Genomic DNA, 25,886 nt, shown 5'->3' with positions numbered 1-25,886 from the left:
TATGCATTATCTCGGGCCCGTTGGGTGTACTAGTCCATCTCAGCATTCGTTAAGGCAAGACCCTGTAGACCTTCTGGGTTATGCTCTGCAATGTGTGGCCAGTATCTCTGACAGGTCATTATTGGCCATCATGCTGAGTGACAGACTGCAAGGACCGAGCTTGCATTCATTTCTTTTGCCATTATTGAGGAAAAGAAGCAGCTTTTTTTCTCTCAGGCTCCATCAGAATGATCAGAGAGCAGTGAAAAGAAGTACACTGTGTTCAAAGTATCACAAGGTTTTGTACCGATGCGTGAGATACAACAGAAACCCATTACTGGACACACAGCTTATTTTAAAGATATTACAGTGAAGTAAGGTTATAGTAACTTCACACTTTATATTAATATATTTTTTTTTTTACTGTTTTTATGTATCATTATACTGCTTTTAAAGTATGTAGAGCAAATGGAATTGGGAATCTAAAATGTTTTACAGTTTTAATTATATCATAGTTCTTAATAATGAATAATTCATTCTGCAGATAAGCTGAAAATGCACTTTTTGCAACTGGAGCCAACATGATGAAACTGTAAAAATGACAGTAATTCTGAGTTTTATGCTGCTTGTTTATTTAAATAACATTTAAAGCTTGGAGTCAGCATGAATGGCAATGAATGGGTCCTCGTCCAGATTGCTGATTCTGATGGTAGCACGTCCATCTCCTCCAACCACCACCTCTTTGCCAGTACATCTGCCACTTTCCTTCTGACCAGAGATCACATCACAGTAGGTGCCTGCTGCCATGCCTGTGGTGAGGGTTGCGTTCATCTCCCTAAAGCACAAGTAAATGTTATAGATTATATACTGTTGATAACTACATATGTATAGCTACATACACAGTACATAGCTTGTTTTAAACAGTATACAGTATATCTCTCAATAGAAATACAAACAAAAATCTTTTGTTTGACCAAATTCTTACCCATCATCATTGTTAAAGACAATGAACCCTCTGCTACCACGGCTGAAAGAGATCTGGTTGCTTCCATTGTCCCACCAGTTAGACAATGGCTGTCCATTCACAACATTACGGAAGGCCACCATGTTTCTGTGGAATAAGGTTTGTTTTTATTGTACTTCCTTATAATGGCTATAAATGCTCATGTGTAAAAGCTTTGGGTCTGATATATCTTTATCTTAAGTACAGTAAAAACACTAATTGTGAAATATTCTTACAATTTAAAATAAAAAAGTTTTCTATTTTAATATTTTTCAGATTTATTTATGTAATGGCAAAGCTTAATTTTAAAATTTTGCATTTCAATTTATAATGATTTATATTTTAAATAAAAGTCTTATGAAACATTAGTATCTTCACTTTTGATAAAAGTAATGCATCCTTGCTGAATAAAATGACCCCAATATGGATGTTTACAAGTGTTATGCAGTTTTGCAGTGAAACTGGGGGATAGAACTCACTTGATCTGACGCCATCTGTGCTCACAAACCCAGTTATCTCCACAGGTAGAGTCAGGGTTGATGGGAACAGGTTTGGTGGATCCATCACTGTTGCTGGGGGGTCCCTGCCAGTCATTTTGGTCCTGAGTAATGAGAAAGTGAGCAGTTATTAGAAGAAAAAATTTGAATTATCATTTGTTTTCATACTTGACTCATCTATTTACCACTCCATTCACGATGTTGCGGTCCCACCTGTAGCTGGACATTACTCTGGTAAATCCATATGGGTGAGCCAACATGAAGCCTACGGCCATTTTGTAAAGTCTGGAAAGAAGGATGAATACAGATTAAAGGAAATGTTATGTTTTTATTTGCCAATTCTGTTTTGTAAATGAAAATAAGATGAAGTTGTACCTGGAATCCCAGAAAGTCACAATAGATGCACCTCCAGCACCATGTCCTCTCTGGTTATCGTGGTTGTCCACAAACACCAAAGCTTTATCAGAAGCCATGAAGCCCCAACCTTCACCCCAGTTCCTGAAACAAAAAGCAGTTTGTCTGTCAATTGCAGGTAGCAAGAAACAATAAACACAACCGGGTGTCAAAACAAAGCTAAGACACTTAGAACATGTTTAAATGAACAATAAGGCTCACATATTTATGCAATATTGCATTTAATACCAATTGTTCTTTGTTTGTTTTATTGTTCAATGATTGATTGTAAATGATTGTAAATGATTTTAATTCTCACTCATAAAAGCTGTCCTTTGTATCGATCCTGAATGAATCAGAGTTTTAAACAAACCGAATGAGGGACTGATTCAATTATACGCTTATAAAAACAGTCACTTTTTAGACCCTAAATGAATCAGTGTTTTAAAAGAATAGTCTGAGTGAATTATTCAGTTTACTCCTAAAAACAGTCTTGTTTAATTTCTGAACGAATCAGTGTTTCAAGCCAAATGGCTAAGTGCATGATTCAATTGCTTATTCTTAAAAACAGACACTTGTTTAGTTCCTGAATGAATCAGTGTTTTGAAAGAATTGGTTGAGTGAATGATTCAGTTGTTTACTCATAAAAATAAAAAAGGTCACCTGTTTCATTACTAGATGAATCAGTGTTTTGAACAAAAGGCATAAGTGAATAATTCAATTGCTTAATCATAAAAACTGCCCCTTGTATCTAACCTTGAATGAATCAGAGTTTTGAACGAAAGTCAGTTGCACACTCATAAAAACAGTCACTTGTTCCATTTTTGAACGAATCGGTATTTCAAAAAAGATGCCAGAATGAATGATTGAATTGCTCATTCTTAAAAAACAGTCACGTGTTTGTTCCTGAATTAATAAATATGTTAAATAAATAGGTTCAATCTAAAGGTATCATTCATCGACTCCCTAGTCACTTCTTTTGTTCCAAGATGATTCAATGTTTTGAACAAATGGGATGAGTGAATAATTAAATTGCTTAATCATAAAAACAGTCATCTGTTTCTGAACGAATCTGTATTTCAAAACAAATCAGCTGAGTGAATTATTCAATTGCTCACTCATAAAAAGAGTCACTTGTTTGCTCCTTAATGAATGCATAAATTGAATAAATCAGTCAAATTAATAATTCAGTGACTCGCTTGTCACTCGTTTTATTCCTAGATAAATCAGTGTTTTGCACAAATGGGATGAATGACCAATTCACCTGCTTAATCACAAAAACAGTCAGTTGTTTCTGAATGAATCTGTATTTCAAAACAAATCAGCTGAGTGAATGATTCAATTGCTCACTCATAAAGAGTCACTTGTTTGTTCCTGAATGAATACGTTTTTCGACTAAATCGGATAAATTATGATTTACTCACTCGTACAATTACTTGACACCACATAACGGTGTATAAATTTTAATGGTGTAATGGTGTAATATTTTAACCAGTGAAAAGTCCTAGTGCTGTTGCAGCATGCTGTCTGACCAATCAAATTCTATCACCAAATATATTGTATAATTAATAGTAATGCAAATCCACCACTGTACTTACTTGAGGTAGGCAAGTTTTTCTCCATTCCATCTGCGGATGACATTGCCCAGCTTAGCACCATACTTGAACTCAGTCACCCTTCCAATTCCAGTGTATTCACCTGCTGTGATGGGCTCCCCACCGAGATCAATAACCTAAAAACACACCTAATAAGTCACTCATACATACAGTGCCTTGCGAAATTATTCATACCCCTTCATTTTTTTCACATTTTGTTATGTTGCTGCCTTATGTTAAACTACTTTAAATTACTTTTTCCCCACATCAATCTACACTCCCTACTCCATAATGGCAAAGCAAAAAATACATTTGTGCAAATTTATTAAAAATAAAAAACTGAAAAGATCCCGTTGCATAAGTATTCAAACCCTTTTCTGGGACACTCGAAATTTAACTCAGGAGCATTCATATTGCTTCTAGATGTTACTACACTTGGAGTGGAGTTAAACTGTGGCAAATTCATTTGAATGAGTATGATTTAGAAAGGCACACAACTCCCAGAAAAGGTCTAACAGTTCAAAATGCATATCAGAGCAAAAACCAAGTCCTGAGGTCAAGATAACTGCCTGTAGAGCTCAGTGACAGACTTGCATTAAGGCAATGATCTAGGGAAGAGTTCAGAAAAAAATCTGCTGCATTGAAGGTTCACAGAAACATGTAGCCTCCATTATCCATAATGGAAGACGATTGGAACAACTAAGACTCTAGAAAATGTCTGCCAGCCCCCATCCAAGCTGACAGAGCTTGAGAGGTGAAACGGTGAGGCAAAGAATGGCAGATAATTGCCAAATGCAGATGTGCAAAGCTTGTCACATCATACCCAAAAAGACTTGAGGCTGTAAAGGTGCTTCAACTATGTACTGAGTTAAGGGTATGAATACTTATGCAATGTACTTATTTCAGTGTTTTATTTTTAATAAATTTGAAAAATTTGCAAATCTGGTTTTTGCTTTGTCATTATTATGGTGTATGGAGTGTAAACTGATGTGGGGAAAAACTAATTTAAAGCAGTTTAACATGATGCTGCAACAAAACAAAATGTGAAAAAATGAAGGGGTTAGAATACTTTTGCAAGGCACTGTACATGCCACCTGTATATATTTCTTTTGGAAATGAATGGAAATACCTCTTGGAAGATAAAAGGTTTGGAACCAGATGGGAACCACTGGGTGTTCAGGTTATGGAGACGGCCATAGACTGCAGAAAGATCACCGGGCCACATGTGCTTGCAGGCGTCCACTCTGAACCCAGCCACTCCAATGTCGATCAGCTTGTTCATGTAGTCAGCCACCTTACCACGCACATAGTCCTTCTCCAAAGCCAAGTCCAGAAGACCAACCAGACGACAGTTCCTCACCTGCCATCAATACAGAGCTCAGATTTGAAACATGAAAACAACAAGAGTCCACACTGCACAATAAATCAATGGTTGAAATGAACACTTTGACATGATATCATCTCATACTTGATTGATATCATTGTAGTTCTCAATGTTTCCACTGCCAGTGTTGCATTTGCCATCATTGAAGTCCAAGGAGGAGTAAGGAACGCTGGGGAAGTCCTTGCTGTTGGCATCGAAATATGAACCACAGCTTGAATGAGTACCGGATCCACCACCTGCTCCACACATGTGGTTGATGACTGCGTCAACATAGATGTTCACCTACAAAACAAACGGAAATCTGTGAATTGTACGCAGGAAGCTTAAAATGATATGCTTTACGTTTGCCATTTATATTTACCCCGACATTGTTGCACCTAGTGATCATGTCTCTCAGCTCATTTTCATTTCCTGATCTGGAACACAGATTGTAACCAATTGGCTGGTATCTCTGCCACCATGGGTGCCAGGGGCTTGTGACAATAATGCTTTCACTTGGAGGAGAGATCTGAAAGGGAAATCAATAGTTTGTTATTACTATTATACTTTTTTCTCATAAAGCACCCTTTGCAGGCTTAACTATAATGATATGTTTAAAAATACCTGAACTCCACCAAAGCCATTTGGTCCGAGGTAGCGCTCACACTCTGCTGCGATATCGGCCCAGCGCCATTCAAACAGGTGGACGATGGCAGTCCTTCCGTTTTTTATGTTTGCGTCAAACTGAGCAAGGCTCAGTCCGAACAAGGCAGCCAAGATCAAAAGTTTCATCCTTGTGTGGTTCAGAGAAAAAACCTACAACTACAACTAGGATCATGTTCTGTTTATATTCAAAATGACATTTTTCCTCTGACCAATCAGGGTTTGGAAAAGCCACTTTGAACAGGTGAAAAACACTGACTGTTTCCCATGGTGTAAACCTTGAGAGACCTCTCTAAATACACTTATCAGCATAACCATTATGTTATAAAACAGTTAGGTAACAAAATAGAAGTAGCTTGAAAAAATGTTTTCCCTTCTATAAACTAATTTACATTACAAAGATGAGGATATAAACTCTAAGTTCGTTCATTATAAAACTCTAATACTTAATAGCTTACACTTGCTTTTGCTGTAAAGCTGTTTTGCAGTATTATATAATGTGTTATATAAATACAGTTAACTGAACTTAACTTAAAAAAACTGGAACAGGTGAAAAAACACCACTGAATCCCATGTCACAAAAATAGCAAGTTTTTGCAACAATCGCAAATATTATGTGAGAAAAAAAATGAAAGCCAAATCAAAGCAAACCAAAAATCAAATCATCTGTGTGACTGTGATTTTTTATTATATAAATAACTATTACAATACTTGTGTAAGAAATATTATATGAATCCTTATTACTTACAACATAAGTAACATGCTAAAAATTTGCTAAATAATGCTAAATTTAGGCAACTAAGCAAAGCAAAACAACATTGAAATTATACACTAGATATACTTGACTTGATACCTGTATAAATTATGAATATTATGTAACACTTTAATTTGTTAACATGAACAAACAATGAACAATACATTTATTGCACTATTTATTCATCTTTGTTAATGTTAATTCATTAAAATACAGTTTGTTCATTGTGTACTTGAAATTTTAACACAATAAATCAATACATAGTCCAAAGGTCAAGTCTCTTCTTCTCACTAGGCCTGCGTTTATTTGATCCAGAGTACAGCAAAAAAATAGATTTTTTATAACTGTTTTTTATTTTAATATATTTTAAAATGTCATTTATTCCTGTGATCAAAACAAGCATCATTACTCCAGTCTTCAGTGTCACATGATCCTTTAGAAATCATTCTAATATGCTGATTTGCTGTTTTCAAGATTCTTTGATGAATAGAAAGATCCAAAGATCAGCATTTATCTGAAATAAAAAGCTTTTGTCACATCATACAGTATAATATTTGTTTTTGGTAAATAATCATAGAAATTAACTTTTATTTAGCAAGGATGCTTTAAATGGCTCAAAAGTCATAATAAAGACATTTATATTAATGTTACGAAAGATTTCTATTTCAGATAAATGCTATTCTTCTGAACTTTATATTCATAAAAAAAAACTGAAAACATTCTACTCAGCTGTTTTCAACATAATAATCATTTTTTAGAGCAGCAAATTAGAATATTATAATGATTTCTAAAGGGTCCTGTGACTGGAGTTATGATGCTTAAAATTCAGTTTTAAAATCACAGGAATAAACTAATTTTAAAATATATTCAAATAGAAAAGTTATTTTAATAAGTAAAAATATTTCAAAATGTCTTGTTTTGTGCTGTACTTTGGATCAAATAAATGCAGGCTTAGTGAAAACATCAAAAACCTTACTGTTCAAAAACTTTTGACTGTTAGTGTACATAACATCAGGCCTATTTCCCTGAAGAAATCGAAGTGTACATGCTATATGACAGGTGACTGATGCCGTTTGTCAAAACACTTTCAAACAGAGGCATATCTGCAGAGGCTTCGTCAGAGGATATGGGTTTGCAGACCAGCTCTCTCAAACTCTCTAGAAAACTTTTTTTGTTTAAGGTCCATGAAAGGTCATTGATTATGTTTACAGTCAGGAATAATAAGGATGTGCATTGCTTACATATTGGATATGGAAGACTGGTGTCCTCTGACCAAGGCCTCAAGTGATCACACTTGTCTTTTTTTTTCTCAGAGCTTTGAAAGTGAACTTGATGTGATAGTTCTTGTGTTTGACGATGTAGCTGTAGGTCAGAAAGCTGTTCTGTGGTGGGACGAATACACAACCCTGCAACACACCAGTGTTGAGAATGGAATATGAGAAGTTCTCCCTTAAAAGTTCCTCCCAAACTTTTGTCTGGAAATCCATTAGTGTGTTATAACTGTTATAACCAGCATATTATTCACTATGTGCTCTAGGGAGCTGAATGGGACCCTAAACACTACCAAGCCTGGCAGATGAAGGTTGGAGGAGATGGACATGCTTACTTCAGAATCAGCAACCAGGAAGAAGACCTGAAAAGATATGTTTAATGAGTGAGTATCATCTTATTTTCAGCAATGCAAGATATATTATTAAATAGTAGTACATCACTGTAACATTGTTAAATTATCATAGTGTTGTTCCAAGTTGATACCATCCATTATTATAATAATTATAAGTATTATTGTTTATATAAATACTAATAATAATAACAACACATTGTTTATATTGCAAAAAAAAAAACATTCAGATACTATTTCATATTTGAATTTAACAGACACTCTGTGTACTAGTAAAACAAAAGGCAAGTACATTATCTTAAATTATGAATAAAGGTGAAGTCATAATTTAAAAGAATATTTACATTATCATTATGATGAATGGCATCTTGTGACATTATGGCATTATCATAAAAGTCATCTCAAAATTATTCTGTCTTTTTTAAGCTGACTGTTATGAATTTGCAATGTGTTGATTTGCAATGTGTCATTTACAATATACACTCTCATAAAAAGTGGACTCTTACTGTCAGCATGTGAGAAAGTGCACCAGCGCCACCATGAGACACGAGATGGTGTTACAGACCACATAACACATCTTGAAGTGATCTTAACCACATATCAGAATTTACTCACTGAACTACATTTCCTTTGGTTGCACAACTGTGAACTTTGAATTCGGTTCAAACTGATGAATGAGAGTCTGCAATAAGCAAGTTAATGACCGGATGGCATCTGGATAAGGACCGTGTCTACAAACTCTATAAACACCCATTAGTTTGACATCACACACAAACAGCAGCATTCATCAGTCAAGCATTTGTTGTGCGATGTTGGCAGTAGCCATTACTTTTCATTAATCTTTGCAAAATGAGTCCAGAGCTGTCAGCAAGTTCTTTTATGTTGTTAAGTTTCAATGCATTCCCTTTACCAGCAGAGTACAGTGTTTAATGTTTCAGGTTAAGATTAAATGGTTTTAAGTAATAGTAATTATGGCACATACTTATTTTATTTATGGTGAAATATAGGTATGGATTTTTGGCAGCAGACACATTATAAATCTTCATTAATAAAGGGGACTATAAAGGAAAAGGGGCTGAAGCATGTGCTGGTGAATGGAAAGTTATTCACAAACGTACAGATGGAATCAATTTAATGATCTCGTTTTATAGTAGTCAGCGGGAAACAGGCGCTTCGCTCTTATGGACGCAAGCAGAAAGTCGTAACTGAGGGAAACATTCCTCTCTTTCTCTCTCTTGTCTTGTCTCAAAATTTGAGCGCACTATTGGTGAGGAAATATCTTTGTCTTACACTTAAACTTCTGACAAGTTTTTTACTTTTGTGTTGTAGCCTGTGAACAAAATGTAAAAGGTCAAAATGATGGCTTTCTTCATTTTATGATGTTTGTATGGAGTTTTATTGTACTATATAACTCTAAAACAAAATCATAAAATGGATACAGCCATTTTGTAAAGACACATTGACTCTAACATTAACCCTCCTAGTTTTCTAACTTCTTAGCTTATAAATTAAGGAATTACATTAACAGTAATTATTTTCACAAATGAAAAGATGCCAATACAACAATATATAACCGATGCAAACCCGAACCTTTTAAAGCACCTTTAATTTTAAGAGTGAGTTTATTGAAACCAGCATATATTCACACAAAGTACTGATTCTACATGTGGAAACAATTTAAACCATCTTCATTTAGGCTTTAGTATCCTTCCAGAGACCACTTTCGCCAACACTTGTCATAAATGCTTAAAAACTGTAACCAAAATATATCTCTACAAACCAAGAGAATTCATATTCTGACAATAGGAGTATCCTGTTGGTTTTGAGTGGAAAGGGCTTCTAAAGTGAACAGAAGCTGACCAGATGATTCAGTGGCTGTGGAATTTATTTGTTTTTGATCATGGATACAGTTCACAGTGTGTTCACAGTTTTGCCCCTTTTTGGTCCAACTTTCTGTCTTCGGCTGGCCCTGTTCCCCTCAAACACACTGCCATAACAGTAGCCAAGAGAGGAGAGGTTTCTGTCAGAATCACTGGCACTGGTACTCAGTCTGCCCAAGTCCTGGGACAAAAAAAGAGACCAGCTTAGTATAGACAGCCCCGCTTTACGTAGTCTTCAATCTCTCTCCTCTGTACTTTTAAACTGCGTGGTTAGCAGTTTCTATAAATGTCTTTTCCAGTGGTTGTATTTGAGCACACAATTCTTTTTCATTTCTCTTTTGCATCTTGTCCCGCTCCCTCTTTCTAAGTTCTGCTTTTTTTTCTTTTTTTGAACTAAAATAAGACAGTGTGGTTCAAAGAAAATCCATGTAAAATGCTGTGTATACCAATACTAGAAATTCTGTCTAAATGGAAATTTTGATCACCGTGTCTCGTTTTCCTGGCATTCCCTAGCATGATGAGTGAATGGCCATCAAAAGAGGAATATTGATCTTGCGTGGTTTGGCACTGGCATGAAGGTCACAGTCAGTCTGAGGCATGATAGGGCTGCCACCAAATAGTCATCTAGATAAACTGAACATATGTGATATTTCACAGCCACAACTTTTATGTAAACGCAAAGAATTATGCTTTTAGTTTATCTGATAGTTAAAACTTAATTCTTTTTTAAACCCAATGTCTTTAAGTTAAGTAAAGTCAAGCAAGCTGAGTCAGTAGGAAAATTGACAAGCCAAAAGAAACCATAATCCACTTTTAGCAATTGAAACTCAGTTTTAAGAATAAACCCCTCTAAATTGGGTTAGATTTATGTTTAAAACAAGAAAATAAAATGTCAGTCTAAATATATAGACAATTGTACTTTAAGTAATATATCTTGCCAAATCACAAATTGGGAGAAAAAGAGGAGAGGGATATGTTTTAAAGCACTTTGTTTGTTTTATTTTTTCATTGTTATGTAGAGAATATAAGTGAATTGTTGTATGTCTGTAACTACTATACCATATTAAACATATGTTGGGGACAAATTTGTACCAGAAGTGAGCTAAATCTGACAAAGCATTTTAAAACCTTCTTTTGTAAAGAAAACCACCTCATTTGTAAAAACAGTATAAAAATAAAGTAAATCAAATTCTTTTTCAAATTGTAAAAATGCTGAATGTTTTATGTTAGGGTATGGGTTAAGGTCAGGTTTTATAAAACTACCTGTATAGAAAAACAACATAGGTCTGTGAAATGTACTGTGTGTGTGTACCTAACTTCTTTTAGAAAAAATCTGACAAGGGGTAGGTTATAGTACAGTGCCTTGCAAAAGTATTCATACCCCTTCATTTTTTTCATATTTGTTATGTTGCTACCTTATGTTAAACTGCTTTAAATTACTTTTTTTTTTTACGTCAGTCTGCACTCCATACACTATAATGGCAAAGCAAAAACAGTTTTTTAACACCATGCGAATTTATTAAAAATTAAAAACCTAAATGATTCCATTGCAAAAGTATTCATACCCTTATCTGGGACAGTTAAAATTTAGCTCAGGAGCAGTCATATTGCTTGTAGGTGTTACTGCACTTTGGGTGTAGTACCTGTGACAAATTCAGTTGAGTGGGTATGGTTTGAAAAAGAACACACATCTTAATAAAAGGTCTAACAGCTGAAAATGCACGTCAGAGCAAAAACCAAGCCCTGAGGTAATAAAAGAAAACTGTCTGTAGACCTCAGAGACAGGATTGCATCAAGCCACATCTGGGGAAGAGTTCAGAAAAAATTCTGCTGCATTGAATGTTCACAGAAGCATGTAGTCTCTGTTACCTTTAATGGAAGAAGTTTGAAACAACCATGACTCTTCCTAGAGCTGGCCTCCTGGCCAAACTGAGCAATTGATGGAGAAGGGCCTTGGCTAGAGTGGTGACCAATAATCTGATGGTCACTCTAGTTCCACTCTAGTTGTGCTCCATGATCATAATGCAGAGAAACTTACAGAAGGACAAACATCACTGCTACACTCCACCAATCTGGGTTATGGTGGTGTGGCATAACTCAATCCTCTTCTCAGTGAAAACACACTTGGAATTTGCAAAAACGCAAATTTCTGGTCTGATGAACCTCAATTCCAATCATCAGTCCAGAGCATTCAGAACCTCAGACTGGGCAGAAGGTTCACCTTCCAACAGGACAATTACCCTAAGCACACAGTAAGGGTGGCTTATAGACAGCTCTGTAAATATCCTTGAGTGGCCCAAGAGCCTGGGTTTGAACCCAATCAAACATTTCTGGAGAAACCTGAAAATGTCTGCCAGACCTCATCCAAGCTGACAGAGCTTGAGAGGTGAAAAGGTGAGGCAAAGAATGGCAGATAATTGCCAAATGTTGATGTGCAAATCTTGTTGCATGAGACCCAGGTTTGTAAAGAGTTATATACTTATGCAATGTACTTATTTCATTTTTTTTTTTTTTTTTTTTGAAGTTGTGCCGGTTTTGTTTTTGCTTTGTCATCATGGTGCATGGAGTGTAGACTGATGTGAAAAAAAAATCATTTAAAACAGTTCAACGTAAGGCAGCAACATGACATGACAAAACGTGAAAAAATGAAGGGATATGAATACTTTCGCAAGGCACTGTATATAAAAACAATAGAATGTCTTCATTTTTATAGCTAAGTTGCTGTGTGTGTCTGTGTATATGTGTGTAAGTGAGTAACCGTACAATCCAGGAAGTTGACTTTGGCATGAGGCCACATAGCATTTTGATGGATGCTCTTGTAGATTTGAATTAGGAGACAGAGAGATGTGAGAAGGAGGTACAGTTGGAAACCAAGCCGCACAAAAACGTATAAAACTGAAATCTCTCTCTCTCTCTCCATAAGATCTTACAGAAGAAAAAGGCCCTGAGAAGCAATACACTGATGATGCAAGTAGTCTGTTGATGATAACATGGTTCAGATTTGGGTTGTTAATGCTGTTCTTGAAAACATCTCAGGTTGAACAAAGTAAGAACAGAGTCATCACTGTCCCAGCTCTTTCCACTAGAGGACACTCCACACAATCAAATGCCATATCAGACAAAAACTGGCAGAATTTCTTAGACTGCTTTTCAAGAACTGATTCTTAGATACATTAGTTTTTACATTTTAATCAAACAACGACAGAAATGTCTCTCATTATCCCTTCCAAAAAAAGAAAAACAGTTGACTCAGTTTCTCAGAAACCCACTTTCCCACTGATTCATTCAGAAATGGTCCCTAATTTGTTTAACTTGACAGACTTCATCTCTTGCCAGGCTCTTGGGAGGTGCTTTCCAGTGAGTGCCAAGCAGTCTTTAGCTTGGCACCAGAGGGCACGTCTCTAACCCTCACTTAGATTGGCCAGACCATTTTGCGTGTCTCCACTGACACACTGAACCGCTGCTCCCCCCTGACATTATTCATTTTTCATGACTACAGGGTTCCCAAGTATATTTAAGACTTTAAGACTAAACTAACCACATGTGTGCAATCTTCGTCAAGGCATTTATTGACCCATTGGCATCGTGATCGTCCATCGCGGGGGTTTTGAAACTGTATAAGCACTCCCTTTCATCCAAGACCATCATTAAGCAAGTGTTGCACATATTTGAAGCAAGCTTGACAAAGCCACAGCAGACTGGAATATGGTTCTGTGGTTTCATACAACTAACTGAAGCTTGTGCTTTGTGACATCATGCCACCAATTACAGTGGTTTGATTGCAGGCTGTCGAAAAAGCATGTGCTGCAGCAAAAGACATTTATCATTTGAAAGCTTTTTCTGAATAGCTTGCACTTGAAATGGTATACTTGCAGTGTATATGGACTATATTATGAATGTAACAGTTATTAATGTTAAATGTTAAAATATTGTTAATATCAAAATATTATTACAATTTAATATAGCAGCTTTCTGTTTTGATATATTTCAAAATGCAATTTGTTATATGTCATTAAATTTACACTACCAGTCAAAAGTTTTTGAACAGTAAGATTTTTATTTATTTATTTTTTAAAGAAGTCTCTTCTGCTCATGAAACATGCATTTATTTGATCCAAAGTACAGCAAAAACAGTAACATTTAGAAATATTTTTATATTTAAAATAACTGTTTTCTATTTAAATATATTTTTAAATATAATTTATTCCTGTGGTCAAAGCTAAATTTTCAGCATCATTACTCCAGACTTCAGTGTTACATGATTCTTCTAAAATCATTGTAATATGCTGATTTGCTGTTTAAGAAACACTAATTATTATTACCAATAATTAAAACAGTTGAGTACTTTTTTTTCAGGATTTTTTAATGAATAGAAAGATCTAAAGATTGGGGTCAAAGAAACCTGAAAACAATTCTACTCATCTGTTTTCAACATAACTGGAGTGATGATGATAAAAATTCAGCTTTGAAATCACAGGAATAAATACAAATTTTAAATATGAAAATTTTAAATAGAAAACAGTTATTTTAAATATACAAATATTTCAAAACGTTACTGTCCTTGCTGTACTTTGGATCAAATAAATGCAGGCTTTGTAAGCAGAATAGACTTCTTTAATAAACATTTAAAATCTTACTGTCCAACAACTTTTGACTGGTAGTGTATATATATTTAGCATACCAAACTGTAAACAAATTGTGTAAACTGTGATACTTTTTTTTATATTTTAGAATTTTTTTGATGAATAAAAAGAAAAAAAAACAGCACTTATTTTAGCACTCATTTGACTTAGGAAGGACATCAACATACTTTACATATCCAGTCCCAAAAGCAAACCCACCATTTAAAGGTATAGTACTGTAAAAAACCCCGGTGCTTATGGAAACAATGACACTTCATGGGAAAAAGGATTCCACATGAGGGAATGTGTCCCCTTGCTTTTTAACTGCTTCCAGATATGCTACATAAGCCTCAAAGATTTTAAATCCATAACATCCAGAGTACATTTGTTCGATTAGAGCTGTGTCTTCTGACACATTTGTCAGTAAATTGCTGGCATGGCGGCCAGCCAGTTTTGCATATGGAAATGGTGCCGCTGTGTACATACGGCTCGCTTTCCTCTCACTAATCTCTAGATTATAGCTATATTATATGGTCTATATGTAGATAAGTGCTTACACCATGGTTCAAATCAACATACCCCTTCCAATGTCACAACTCAGCATCTGTCACACTACGGTGTCTATAAAACACGCACAAAGAAGATGAAGGAAAATAGTCTTTTAGTAAATCCACGCAGAGGGTCACACTGGGAGCATGTGAGGGAAGAAAACACCCTAAGAGTCCATCAAGTGTGACAGTTGGTCCCCCGCCCGGAAGTGACGACTTTGCAACGCAGAGAAAAAAGGATTAGGAGACGTTGGAGGGATGGCGAAAGTCTAGCACAGACAGGCAGGAGTAGGTTTAGGAGGTAGCCAGATGACCAGGAGGAGGACGACCAACAGAGTCCAGCGTGGTGATGATGGAGGGAGGAGCCAGGGTGGAAAAGATGGAGGGAGGAGCCAAGAGAGAGACAGAAGGAGCCAAGGCGGATCAGATGGAGAGAGGAGCCAGGGAGAAAACAGGAGGGACTTGGAGCAGGAGGAGCCAGGCCACAGCCATGAAGGCGATCCACGGCGGAGCCGATGGAGGGAGAAGCCATGGTAAAGGAAAGGACTGACGACTCAGGGGTGGGGGTGACCAGGGCAGCGATGGCGAACCAATGAGCCAGGGTAAGGCAGAGACTCTGGAGGGCCAAGGCAGAGAAGATGACTCCGGCGGCCGGAATCCAGAAGACCACAGCGGAGCCAGAGTAACAGAGGACCAAGGTGGTGCCAGAAGTCCTGAGGTTGCGGATGGTTGATGAATAACCAAAGCGGAGCTGGAGGAACGAGGGAGGACTGACTGGCCATGGCAGAGAGGAGGGAGCTAGAAGCCATGGTGGAGCTGCTGGGTCGACGGGGCCGAGGCGGTATCTGGGACTCAGAGGCCGGAGGCGGAGACTAGGGATCCTTCAGCCATAACACCGATGGAGACTGGCAGACCTGTGGCAATCCCACCTCACAGATGGTGGGCTGAGGGGCTGACAGGAAGCACCAGTGCCATAGATCAAGAAGCAGGGATGACAGGAGAAGGCAGAAGAAGGACGGTGGGTGGGAATTTGTGAGCATCAGGGGTATACACAGGGAGCGCAGTGGACAGGAGAACAACCACTGTGTTCGCGACAGGACAGACAGACAGTTCAGGGCAGACTGACAGTTCAGAAGATGGTGGGAGAAGAATAGGCATGTCCACATATAAATCTGAACTAGAGTCTATAGATGTCCTCAGAGTCTGGCAGCTCACCCTCAGTGGTGGTGCAGTGGGCAGGGCTTTTCTTCAAGCCCTCACGCTTCCTTGCTTCATCCACCAGCGCATGCTCAGTTGCCGGCTCTCACACCTGGTCAGATGGGTCAGGCTTTGGATATGGGGCAATCCTTGGTTCTGTCACTCTCTCTGGTGATGGCTCGTCGGTCACAATGGGCTCAGGGGTGATGGTGAACTGGGCTCTGGGTCCGGAGTGGGGCTCCATCATTGTTCACGATATCCATGGTAAGCTGCGATTCACAGGACACCAGCACCCACTCAATGATGGCGGCAAGGACCGTCCTCGGACAGCTGTGCAGTGCAGAGGCAGTTGTCCAGGTAGTGTGTTCAGTTAGCGAGGTACGGCTCTAGTGTGGTCCTCGACGGCAGGATCATTTATAACAAAAAGAAAAACTTTCAAAACAAAAGACAAATGAAGGGGAAGACACCACTTTACTTCACTTTTGTAGTTCGGTATTCTGTCAGGCTATGGTGTCTATAAAATACGCACAAAGGAGATGGAGGAAAATAATATTTTAGTAAATCCAAACAGAGGGTATATCCACAGACAGGTTGGCAGGTGACACACGTAAGCAAAGGACATTCAATACCAGACAGCCAAACACTGAACAGGATAGAATTTGAGTTCTAAAGCAAACAAGGATAATTAACACAGGTGAATCAAATGACTCAAGAGTGAATCAAAAGGGGAGACAGAAACTAGGTCACACTGGGAATACGTGAGGGAAGAAAACAACCTAAGAGTCCATGAAGTGTGACAGTAGCTCTTGTATCATCTAAAGATTTCCACTTGTAAAGATGACTTCGCTTGGCCATTCATGTGCTCGCAGCTTGTAATTGTGATATTTCCAACTGCACTTGAAGAGCACATAAATAACGTAGAAATCATTGGCAGCATTGGTGCTTTTGGGAAATGCAGCCCAGATATTTTGTTGGTAGCTTGTATTAAAGGGATTGTTCACCCAAAAATGAAAATTACCCCATGATTTACTCAACCTCAAGCTATCCTGGGTATAAGACTTTCTTCTTTCAGACAAATACAGTCAGATCCAGCAAAATGAGTCACAGTGACCCAAATTTCATATTTCATATTCATTTTTGATATTTTTCAAAATCCATTGCATTTAACAGGATAAACTATTTATTTTACAGCTTAATTTGACCAAAAACATTTGTATATATAAATGCTATTAAACCAGGCTGAAGCTCAAATTATTTTAAATTATTTATTTGAATAAAACATTGTGTGTACACACACATGAACACACATCAAATGACAGAAAACACAGCTCTCCAACCTTGAGTTTACAACCTTTACAGCAAAAAGGCACGTATTTTGGCTAACTCATCATCTCAATCACTGCTAACTGTTCCCACACACACTGCTTCACAACTAGACATGACCCTATTAACTTCCCCAACATCAGTCACAGACAACGTTTTCAACATCATCATCGTCGTGATTCTCTTCCACAGGGGTGACAAATTCATGCTCCGTTTCTGCATCCAAAGGACCTTTGACATCGCTGTTGCTTTCATCGGAGGATGACACGTCTTCAGATCAAAAAAAAATCAGGACTAGCCTTAGCCACTCTCGCTAGCTTGTTTACACAGAGCGCTGCTAGTCTGACAGGAGGATGGCTGGACCAATCGAGTGCTGGTCAGTCAAAAGGTGCTTCCCAAATGATCAATGTTTGTGAACATTTCTAAGCTTTTTGATTGGTTTTATACAAAGATAATGACGTTTCAGGGTCTACCCGAAATATAGGGAAATGCTCAGAAGTGAGAAAAGCAATGTTCATTTCCAGTGAATTTACTAAAACTTTAAGTCAACTTTAATAATAATTTAAATATCTTTACTTAATTATCTGGACTACGAAACTTTGTGATATTATTTTTGAATGCCTGTTCTTTGAAATTAGCTAAAAAAAAAGAAAAATCGATTTTTTTTTTCATTGTTGTATCCTGTATCTTAAAATGGAACGTTGCGACTTCCGACTCATTTTGCCAGATCGGGTCACATATTAAAAAATGTCCTGGATCTTCTAAGCTATATAATGACAGTGAATGACTGTTGAGATTCAATAGTCGAAAAAAGTGCATCCATCCATCATAAAAAGTACTCCACATGCCTCCAGGGGGTTATTAAAGGCCTCTTGAATTGAATCAATTTGTTTGTGTAAGAAAAATATCCATATTTAAAACCATAATCTATAGCTTCCACTAACTGTCATTTGCGTGTACATGAGAGAGTGGCGTTCCAGCAGATTACATATGATGTGGCTATATTGTATGTCATTAACAATTGTTGTCGCAGCTTTAGCCTTACCCACGGTGACGTTCCGTGTAATGCACGTTTCCATATATGGACTTACTTTGTCGAAGTGGGCGTGGTCCATGGAGCTTCCCCAGGATAAAGCAAACATGGACGTGCAGTGTGAGCGCGCACAACAGAGACTCCATGCTGCCTTTGTTCCCAATCCCCTTTCCCCGCGCAATTAAGAAAAATTGTAAAATGAGTAGGCAATAAAATGATCATTATAAAATAAGAATTCTTCTCCTTGGAATCTTTCCCTGTACTTTACAAACTGGTGCCGAAACCCGGGAAATTGGACTTAATTTATGAAGAGTAATGGGAGAAGACTGAGCTGAATTGAAATTGTTTGAAAGAAGCTGCATGGGAAATTCGAATCTAAGTCATGGATTTAAAGCGACTAAAGATAAAGCGGGGAGTGGTCCGAACTGCAACAACAAAACTCACCCAGAAGATTGATGGTGAGTTGGAAAAAGAAGAATTATGCTTTGAGAAATTGGAGGAATTGCTCGAACAGATTCAGGACAAAGAACAGATTCTTAGACAATATGATATAGATGTTGAAGCAGAAACGGAAGAAGATGATTTGGAAGGTGAGATGATTGCAGTATTGGAGTATATGGATGAAATTAGTGTGCAGAAAACAAGATTGAGTTGATTGAGAAGGTTGCGCATGGAAGTCAAAGACAGCCAGTCTGAACAGAGTGCACATGGGTCTGCACCTGGGTCTTATAGAATGAACACAGTCAACCTTCCTAAATTGGTCATTCAGAAGTTTTCTGGGGAAATTTGTGAGTGGCAAGGATTTTGGAGTCAATACGAAACAACCATCCATGATAACGAAAGTTTGAGCAAGACTGACAAATTTAGTTATTTGAAGTCATTTCTATCTGGCATTGCAGCGAGTGCAGTAGCAGGTCTTGCTTTGTCTGATATTAATTATGATACTGCCATTGATCTGCTTAAAAATCGATTTGGCCGTAAAGATTTAGTGATTAATGCCCATATGAACAAGTTATTGAATATGACTCCCGTAAAAAAAAGCGACTGATGTAAGCTCTTTGCGCAAATTATATGACGACTGTGAGATACAGGTGCGTAGTCTTGATGCACTAGGTGTTGTAGCGGACACCTATGGAAGTTTATTATGTCCAATCTTGTTGAAAATGATCCCAGAGGACATTGCACTCAAATTCACTAAATCAGAAGCCGATAATGTTCTTAAAGCAAAAGAGTTGATGGATTTCATGAAATTAGAGGTGGAAAGTATAGAAAGAACCTTGAATCTCACTCAGAAGAAAGAAGTGTCTCAGAACGAATGGAAAGGTGTCGCTACTGACAAAGAACGCATGTCAGAGCGAAGGACGAGAAGGCCCAACTTTGGAAATATGGCCTCCTCAGCCGCGGCATTCCACATGTGGAGTCCGAATGACAGTGACTGTTTGTTTTGTGGTAAGCCTGATCATAAATCTCCTGATTGCACTAAGGCTACAGTTGATATCAGGAGAGAAAAGTTAAAACGATTAGGCAGATGTTTTGTATGTCTAGGGCCCAGACAATTGTCGAAATTGTCGGGCGCACGGAATTGAATGTGTTCAGTGTGGCAAAAGGCATTACAAAACAATCTGCAATCAGCAGTCAAGAGAGACCATGACTAAACCAGAGATAGACACTGCACAAGCTCAATGCTCAGTTTCACCAGGTGATCGTAATAGTAAAGCAGTGTTATTGCAAATGGCAACTATTTGGGTAGATACGCCAAGACAAACCCAAATTGCCAAATGTTTATTAGATGGGGGTAGTCAACATAGCTTTATCCGTGAAGATATTTCTAAAGCTTTGAACCTGCCAGTAGCGGGTACGGAAATAATTAAGCTGCACGTATTTGGTTCTGAAAACGCCAAACAAATGACAGCCACGAAGGTTAAGGCTAGTCTGAGAAATCTGAAAACAAATGTATCCATTCAGGTTGAATTACTAGAAACCCCAAGTGTATGCTCATCTGATATTAAAATGGCCAGCGAAGAAAGCAGACACTCTCGTGAAGCAAAGGGCTTCCAAGTAGTGGATCATCCTGTGAGAGGTATGGAACAAGAAGGCCTTGGAATTCTTTTCGGAGGAGACTACTATTGGAGCATTGTGTCAGGAAACATAGAGAGACTGGACAATGGACTTGTGGCTGTAGAGAGCAAATTCAGATGGTTGATACAAGGAACTGTGTCCATCCCTGTAATGAGTGTGACAACAGAAACAGTGGACGTAAATGCTCTGCATCTTAGTGTTGGCTAGGAGCAAGCGCTGACTGACCAACTGCGCAGTTTCTGGGAGACCGAGTCGTTGGGTATCACGGACATCAAACAGAACCCAGAGACAGATGTGCTGTGGAAGTTCGAGCAGACAGTAAAGTACCAACAAGGTAGATATGAAGTTAGTTTGCCTTGGCGAGAAGAGAATATTAATTTGGCTACTAATTACTGTACTGCTAGAAATCGTTTAAATGGCCTAGTAAAGCGTTTTTATAATAATGATGAGTTGTATGAACAATATGATCAAGAGGGAATTATTGAAGATGTGACTAATGTTGAGAAAGAAAACCCAGTGTATTATATGCCCCATCGTCCCATAATTAAAGAAAATAGGATTACAACAAAGTTGCGAATTGTGTTTGATGCATCATCCCATGAGCGATAAAGCCGATGATTAATGAATGTCTCTTTACGGGACCGAATCTGAATTCTGAACCCTGATTTGCTAGGCATTTTAATTAAATTCAGGCACCACAGAATTGCTATGATGGCAGACATAACGGAAGCTAACGGAAGCAAATTGGCCTGAATGAGAAAGATAGAGATGTGCTTAGATTCTTGTGGTTCAAGGAGAGACCTGTCCCTAATGAGGATCTTAAAGTGGCGATTATGAGAATGATGCGTGTGCCATTTGGTGCATCACCAAGCCCTTTTTTATTGGCTGCAACTATCCGACACCACCTTAAGAAATACAAAGATAAATATCCTGAAGAAGTTAAAGTGTTAGGACATAGGACATAGCCGTAGTGTAAACTCCAGTAAGAATATGCTAGGCTTGAGAACCAAGTTTTGTTTACAGCAAAGAAAAAACAGTCTCCTCTTGGCCAATATAGAAATCCTTTCGCCTTTTTTCTTTACAAATCTTTGTTGTTTATTTCCAATTGTTCCAATTGAATGGTGTTTTGTTTTGCTCCCTCCTTTGCGCTTCCATGTTTTCCACCACCTACATCTTATGCCATCTGCTATAACGCCACTCTCGTGTATTTTTAAAGTTTCAAATATGGATATTTTTCTTGTTTTCTCTATTTTTTCGTGTGAAATATACTCTATGATAGATGGATGCACTTTATTGGACTTAAAAATCTCAACAGCCATTAACTGCTATTATTAGGCTTGGAAGAGCCAGGACATTTTTTTTATATAAAATTAAAAAAGGAAAGTCATATACACCTATATGGCTTGAGGCTGAGTAAACCATAGGTTAATTTTTATTTTTGGGTGAACTATCCCTTTAATTAGTGTTCTAGATTAGTCGCAGCCTCGCCCACAGACCGCTGGCTGAGTGTGCGATGCATACAGCACTCTTAGCTGGAAACACTTCAGGAGTTTCGAAGTCGCCATTGGATTGGATACATTATACAGGATTTTGTATTATTTAACGTTCCACCTGGAATCAAAGATGCCGTGATACCAAACCCCCTCATGGAAGAAGAAAGTCTCGTATTTACAACAGTGACGATGAGCATTTATCAGGATCAACTTAACTCTGGTTTTTCAAAAGTATGTGAAATATTTTAAGTTCACGGCTTAGACTCTTTAATATATGTCCAGGAATTTTACACATCGGCCTGTTATTGTGGTGACATTTCCAGGCCTCTAAATATGACACGGCACAAAACAAAGCGTGATTGGTTGCTTTACCTGTCAGTCATATGGCCTATTGGGTGGGTCTTGGCAATTCAAAGCGGCCAAAGTTTCCAGACCTTCTGCCATACGGCTGAAGGTCTGGCTATGCGAGATTACTTCTAGATTAATTTGTAATTTAACACAAGTATATTTTTTCATTTTATACATATATTTATACAATCGCATTAAAACTGAACCTGCATTATAAAACTTCTTTTGTCTTAAAATCAGTAAGAGTGACCTTTAGACAGTTATTCATGGGTTTATTTTTTAGCTACAGAGCTGAATTTCATCTGCTGTCCTTGGGCTGGAAAATACCAAAACACATTATGTAACAAAAAACATCAATATAACAACATATCAAGTTTGGTTTAGCAGATCAAGTGGTGAATCATCAGAATTAAAAAAGTTTTGAATCCAAGGTTCGAAACAGTATGCCGTCACATGTTACGCTTGCCAAAATCATGTGACTTGGCCAGTTTTATGTGTGCTCTGAATCACTGATCCAATACAAAAGATTTGCAAAGGTTTCAAAGCAATCTTGTAGTCCACGTTACTTGTAGTTTGTCAGTATTCAAAACTATATATGGGCTACTCTTTGCTATTAAAAAAAAAAAAATCCATCTCTGGTCAATGTGATTTGGCCACTAAATAAAAGAAAGATGCACCTTAATGGAACAGGCATTAAGTCTGAATTAGTTCAGAAAATATAATTAGAAATGTTGTCTAATCAGATGGTCAGATAAGAAAATATGTATCAATAATATGATAAAATGACTCACAAGCTATTGATGCAATTGGAGCCCTGTTGATCATCAGGAATTCAAATGGAAACAAAGCTTCGACCACGTTGGTAAAGACCATAATGGAAAACCTGTGCGATTTGTTTCCAGTCAGACTGTTCCATTACGCTATTAGAAGCAGATGCTTCAGAACAAGTAAAGTGTCAGCTAATGATTTGGGGAGGACACCGGTGGATCTCCTGTCTTGAGTGTGGGCATGAGGTAGTAGGAGCACCTCTATCTTCCTCATTTAATATAGGTCATGCTAGGATATAACACATGTAACAGTGCTCATGGGTATCACTTTTTGTGTTGTTTATCTTAGTCACAGAACGATCTATAATCTGCTTAGTTGTTTAAAATCTCCGCCATCAAGTCCCATGATATTTTTTTTTAAATGTTATAAGATTTTTCTTTCTTTTTCTGTGTCAAATATCCAGCATTCCAGAGTTGTTTGAGTTTGTGCTGATGGACATCCTCTCTTTTCTCTTCTTGGATGACCAGTCACCATTCCTTTCATTTTCTTTCCACTGAAAGTGATATGATTACGGTGCGGCTAATCCAGTGCATGTGTTTTTCCAAACCCTTGGCCAGAGCTGCCTCTTTGGTCTTCAGCTTGGGTTTACAGCAATAATTGGAAAGAAAATCAAACCAATATGTTGTTAATTTACGATCTCTGGTGCAGCGAGAAAGTGACATCTTTAAGTTTCTCTAACTTCTTTCTCTAACACAGATACACCCTCTGCAATTTATTTGCATTCCTAAGTAAATTATCTTTCTGTGTGTGTTAACAGATGTAAAAAAGACAAATCCCTTGATGTGACAATTTACAGTTCTAGTATCTAGCCAAGCATGAGATGCTGTAAGAATGCAAGAATTATTGGTTTATATTAACGGTTATTTATTTTTCTAATAAAAATATATTGTAAGATCAGTAAGATCATCTAAACAGACAATTCAATGAACTGTTTTTTTTTTTTTTCTTTTTCTTTTTTCTCCAGATAATTTAGGACAAGATCATTGGGAAAAGTGAGATAGTGTTTATAGGAAAAGGATGCCTTTTAAATATTACAAAAATATTCAGTGCAACTTTCTTCTTGTCACACAACTGTGTCAAGAAACAGACATGAAGGCGAGATTCAGATAACATGAAGGCTTTGATAATCCACAAAGGTATAATCCAGACAGGGCAGGTAGAGACACATGAAGTATGGACATATAAGACCCAACAAACACTCACTGACAGACAGAAACTTAAGTACTCAGGCAAACGAAGATAATTGAGGAGACACAGGTGAACTCAAGTCATCAAGTGGAGACAGAAACTAGGTCAAGGGAACACATGAGAAATGAAAACTAAATCCATGAGGTTGTAATGAGTTTACATCACGCAATTCAGATTTTTTTCTTAGAATTGCGTGATACAAACTCACTATTCTGACTTTTCTCAGAATTGTGGGATATAAACTTGCAATTCTGAGAAATGAAGTCATAATTGCATGATATAAAATCACAATTGTGAACTAGGAAGTCAGAATTGTGAGATATAAACTCAAAATTATGACTTTTTTGTCTCAGAATCACAAACTTATATCTCACAATTCTGACTTCATAACACACAATTGCAAGTTAAGTCAGAATCGTGAGATTTATAAACTCGCAATTCTAAAAACATACATTGATCTTCTTCTCCTCAAAACTGGACTTTATAACTCACAATTGTAAGTTTATATAACACAATGAGAAAAAGTCAGAATTTTGAGTTTTTACCTCACAATTCTGACTTTATTTCTTGCAATTGTGAGATTACATCATACAATTCTGAGAAAAAAAGTAAGAATTGTTAGTTTATATCTCACAATTCTAAATGTATAGCTTGCAATAGCTTGCGAGTTTATATCACACAATTCTGAAAAAAAAAAATGTCAGAATTGTGAGATAAAAAGTTGCAGAAACTTTTTTTCTTATTTTTTTGTTCAGTGGCGGAAACAGGCTTCCATAGGTTCATGACCCTGGTTGAAAAAAAAAAGTTATTAGGTTTGATGATAACACTTAGATTAAGGAACACTATTCACTATTAACTAGTTGCTTATTGGCATGCATATTAGTACTTAAAAAGCACATATAAAGCTTTATTCTGGATGATACTAGATCCCTTAAACCTATCCAGTACCTATAACTACTACAAACAACAATGACCTTACTTGGGCAGTCATGGCCTGGTTAGAGAGTCGACTTTGTAACCCGAAGGTCGCCAGTTTAGTGCTCTTTCCACCTTCAATACCATGACTGAGGTGCACTTGAGCAAGGCACCAAACCCTCCATTACTCCCCGGGCGCTGGAGCAATAGCTGCCCACTGCTCTGGATGTGTGTTCACAGTGTGTTTGTTCACTTCTCACTGCTCTGTGTGCACTTGGATGGGTTAAATGCAGAGCACCATGTTCGAGTATAGGTCACCATACTTGACAATACGTCATTTTCACTTAATTTTCATGTCATTTTCAGCAGCAAATGAAGAGTTTATTGAGGGAAATCTCTTTAATAACTCTTAATAAGTTTTCCCTAATCTAAATTGTTACATTTTATCTTCTGAGAAAAGGGGTATTCCAGAAAGCAAGGTTAACCATCACATATACCCTGAACTCTTGGTTGATTAACCCAAACCTTGCTTACTTGATGTATGCTAGTTACAAAAACTAAAAC

At 37.4% G+C, this 25,886-nt stretch overlaps 1 protein-coding gene across 1 annotated transcript; it reads right to left on the bottom strand.

Annotated features, from left to right (window-relative positions):
• Positions 1-594: 594 nt before the first annotated feature.
• amy2a (amylase alpha 2A) lies at positions 595-5,644 on the bottom strand. The gene is made up of 10 exons (XM_073849048.1): positions 5,455-5,644; positions 5,213-5,359; positions 4,936-5,133; positions 4,597-4,827; positions 3,471-3,604; positions 1,855-1,977; positions 1,665-1,764; positions 1,462-1,583; positions 965-1,090; positions 595-814 (listed from the first exon to the last, which is right to left on the bottom strand). The coding sequence occupies exons 1-10, from the start codon at positions 5,620-5,622 to the stop codon at positions 625-627; spliced, it is 1,539 nt and encodes a 512-aa protein (XP_073705149.1). The 5' UTR covers positions 5,623-5,644; the 3' UTR covers positions 595-624.
• Between the last annotated feature and the right edge of the window lie 20,242 nt (positions 5,645-25,886).

The sequence above is a fragment of the Garra rufa genome, chromosome 10 (assembly GCF_049309525.1).
Source record: "Garra rufa chromosome 10, GarRuf1.0, whole genome shotgun sequence".
NCBI lineage: Eukaryota > Metazoa > Chordata > Actinopteri > Cypriniformes > Cyprinidae > Garra > Garra rufa.
Note: the sequence above shows the minus strand (reverse complement) of the source record. Positions and strands in the feature narration are given on the sequence as shown.

Excerpts from the sequence above, each read along its gene's own strand:
- amy2a (XM_073849048.1), bottom strand. The coding sequence starts at position 5,622 with ATGAAACTTTTGATCTTGGCTGCCTTGTTCGGACTGAGCCTTGCTCAG. Across the intron at positions 4,828-4,935 it reads ACTACAATGATATCAATCAA|GTGAGGAACTGTCGTCTGGT; the intron begins GTATGAGATGAT and ends TATTGATGGCAG. Across the intron at positions 1,091-1,461 it reads CACAGATGGCGTCAGATCAA|AAACATGGTGGCCTTCCGTA; the intron begins GTGAGTTCTATC and ends CTTATTCCACAG.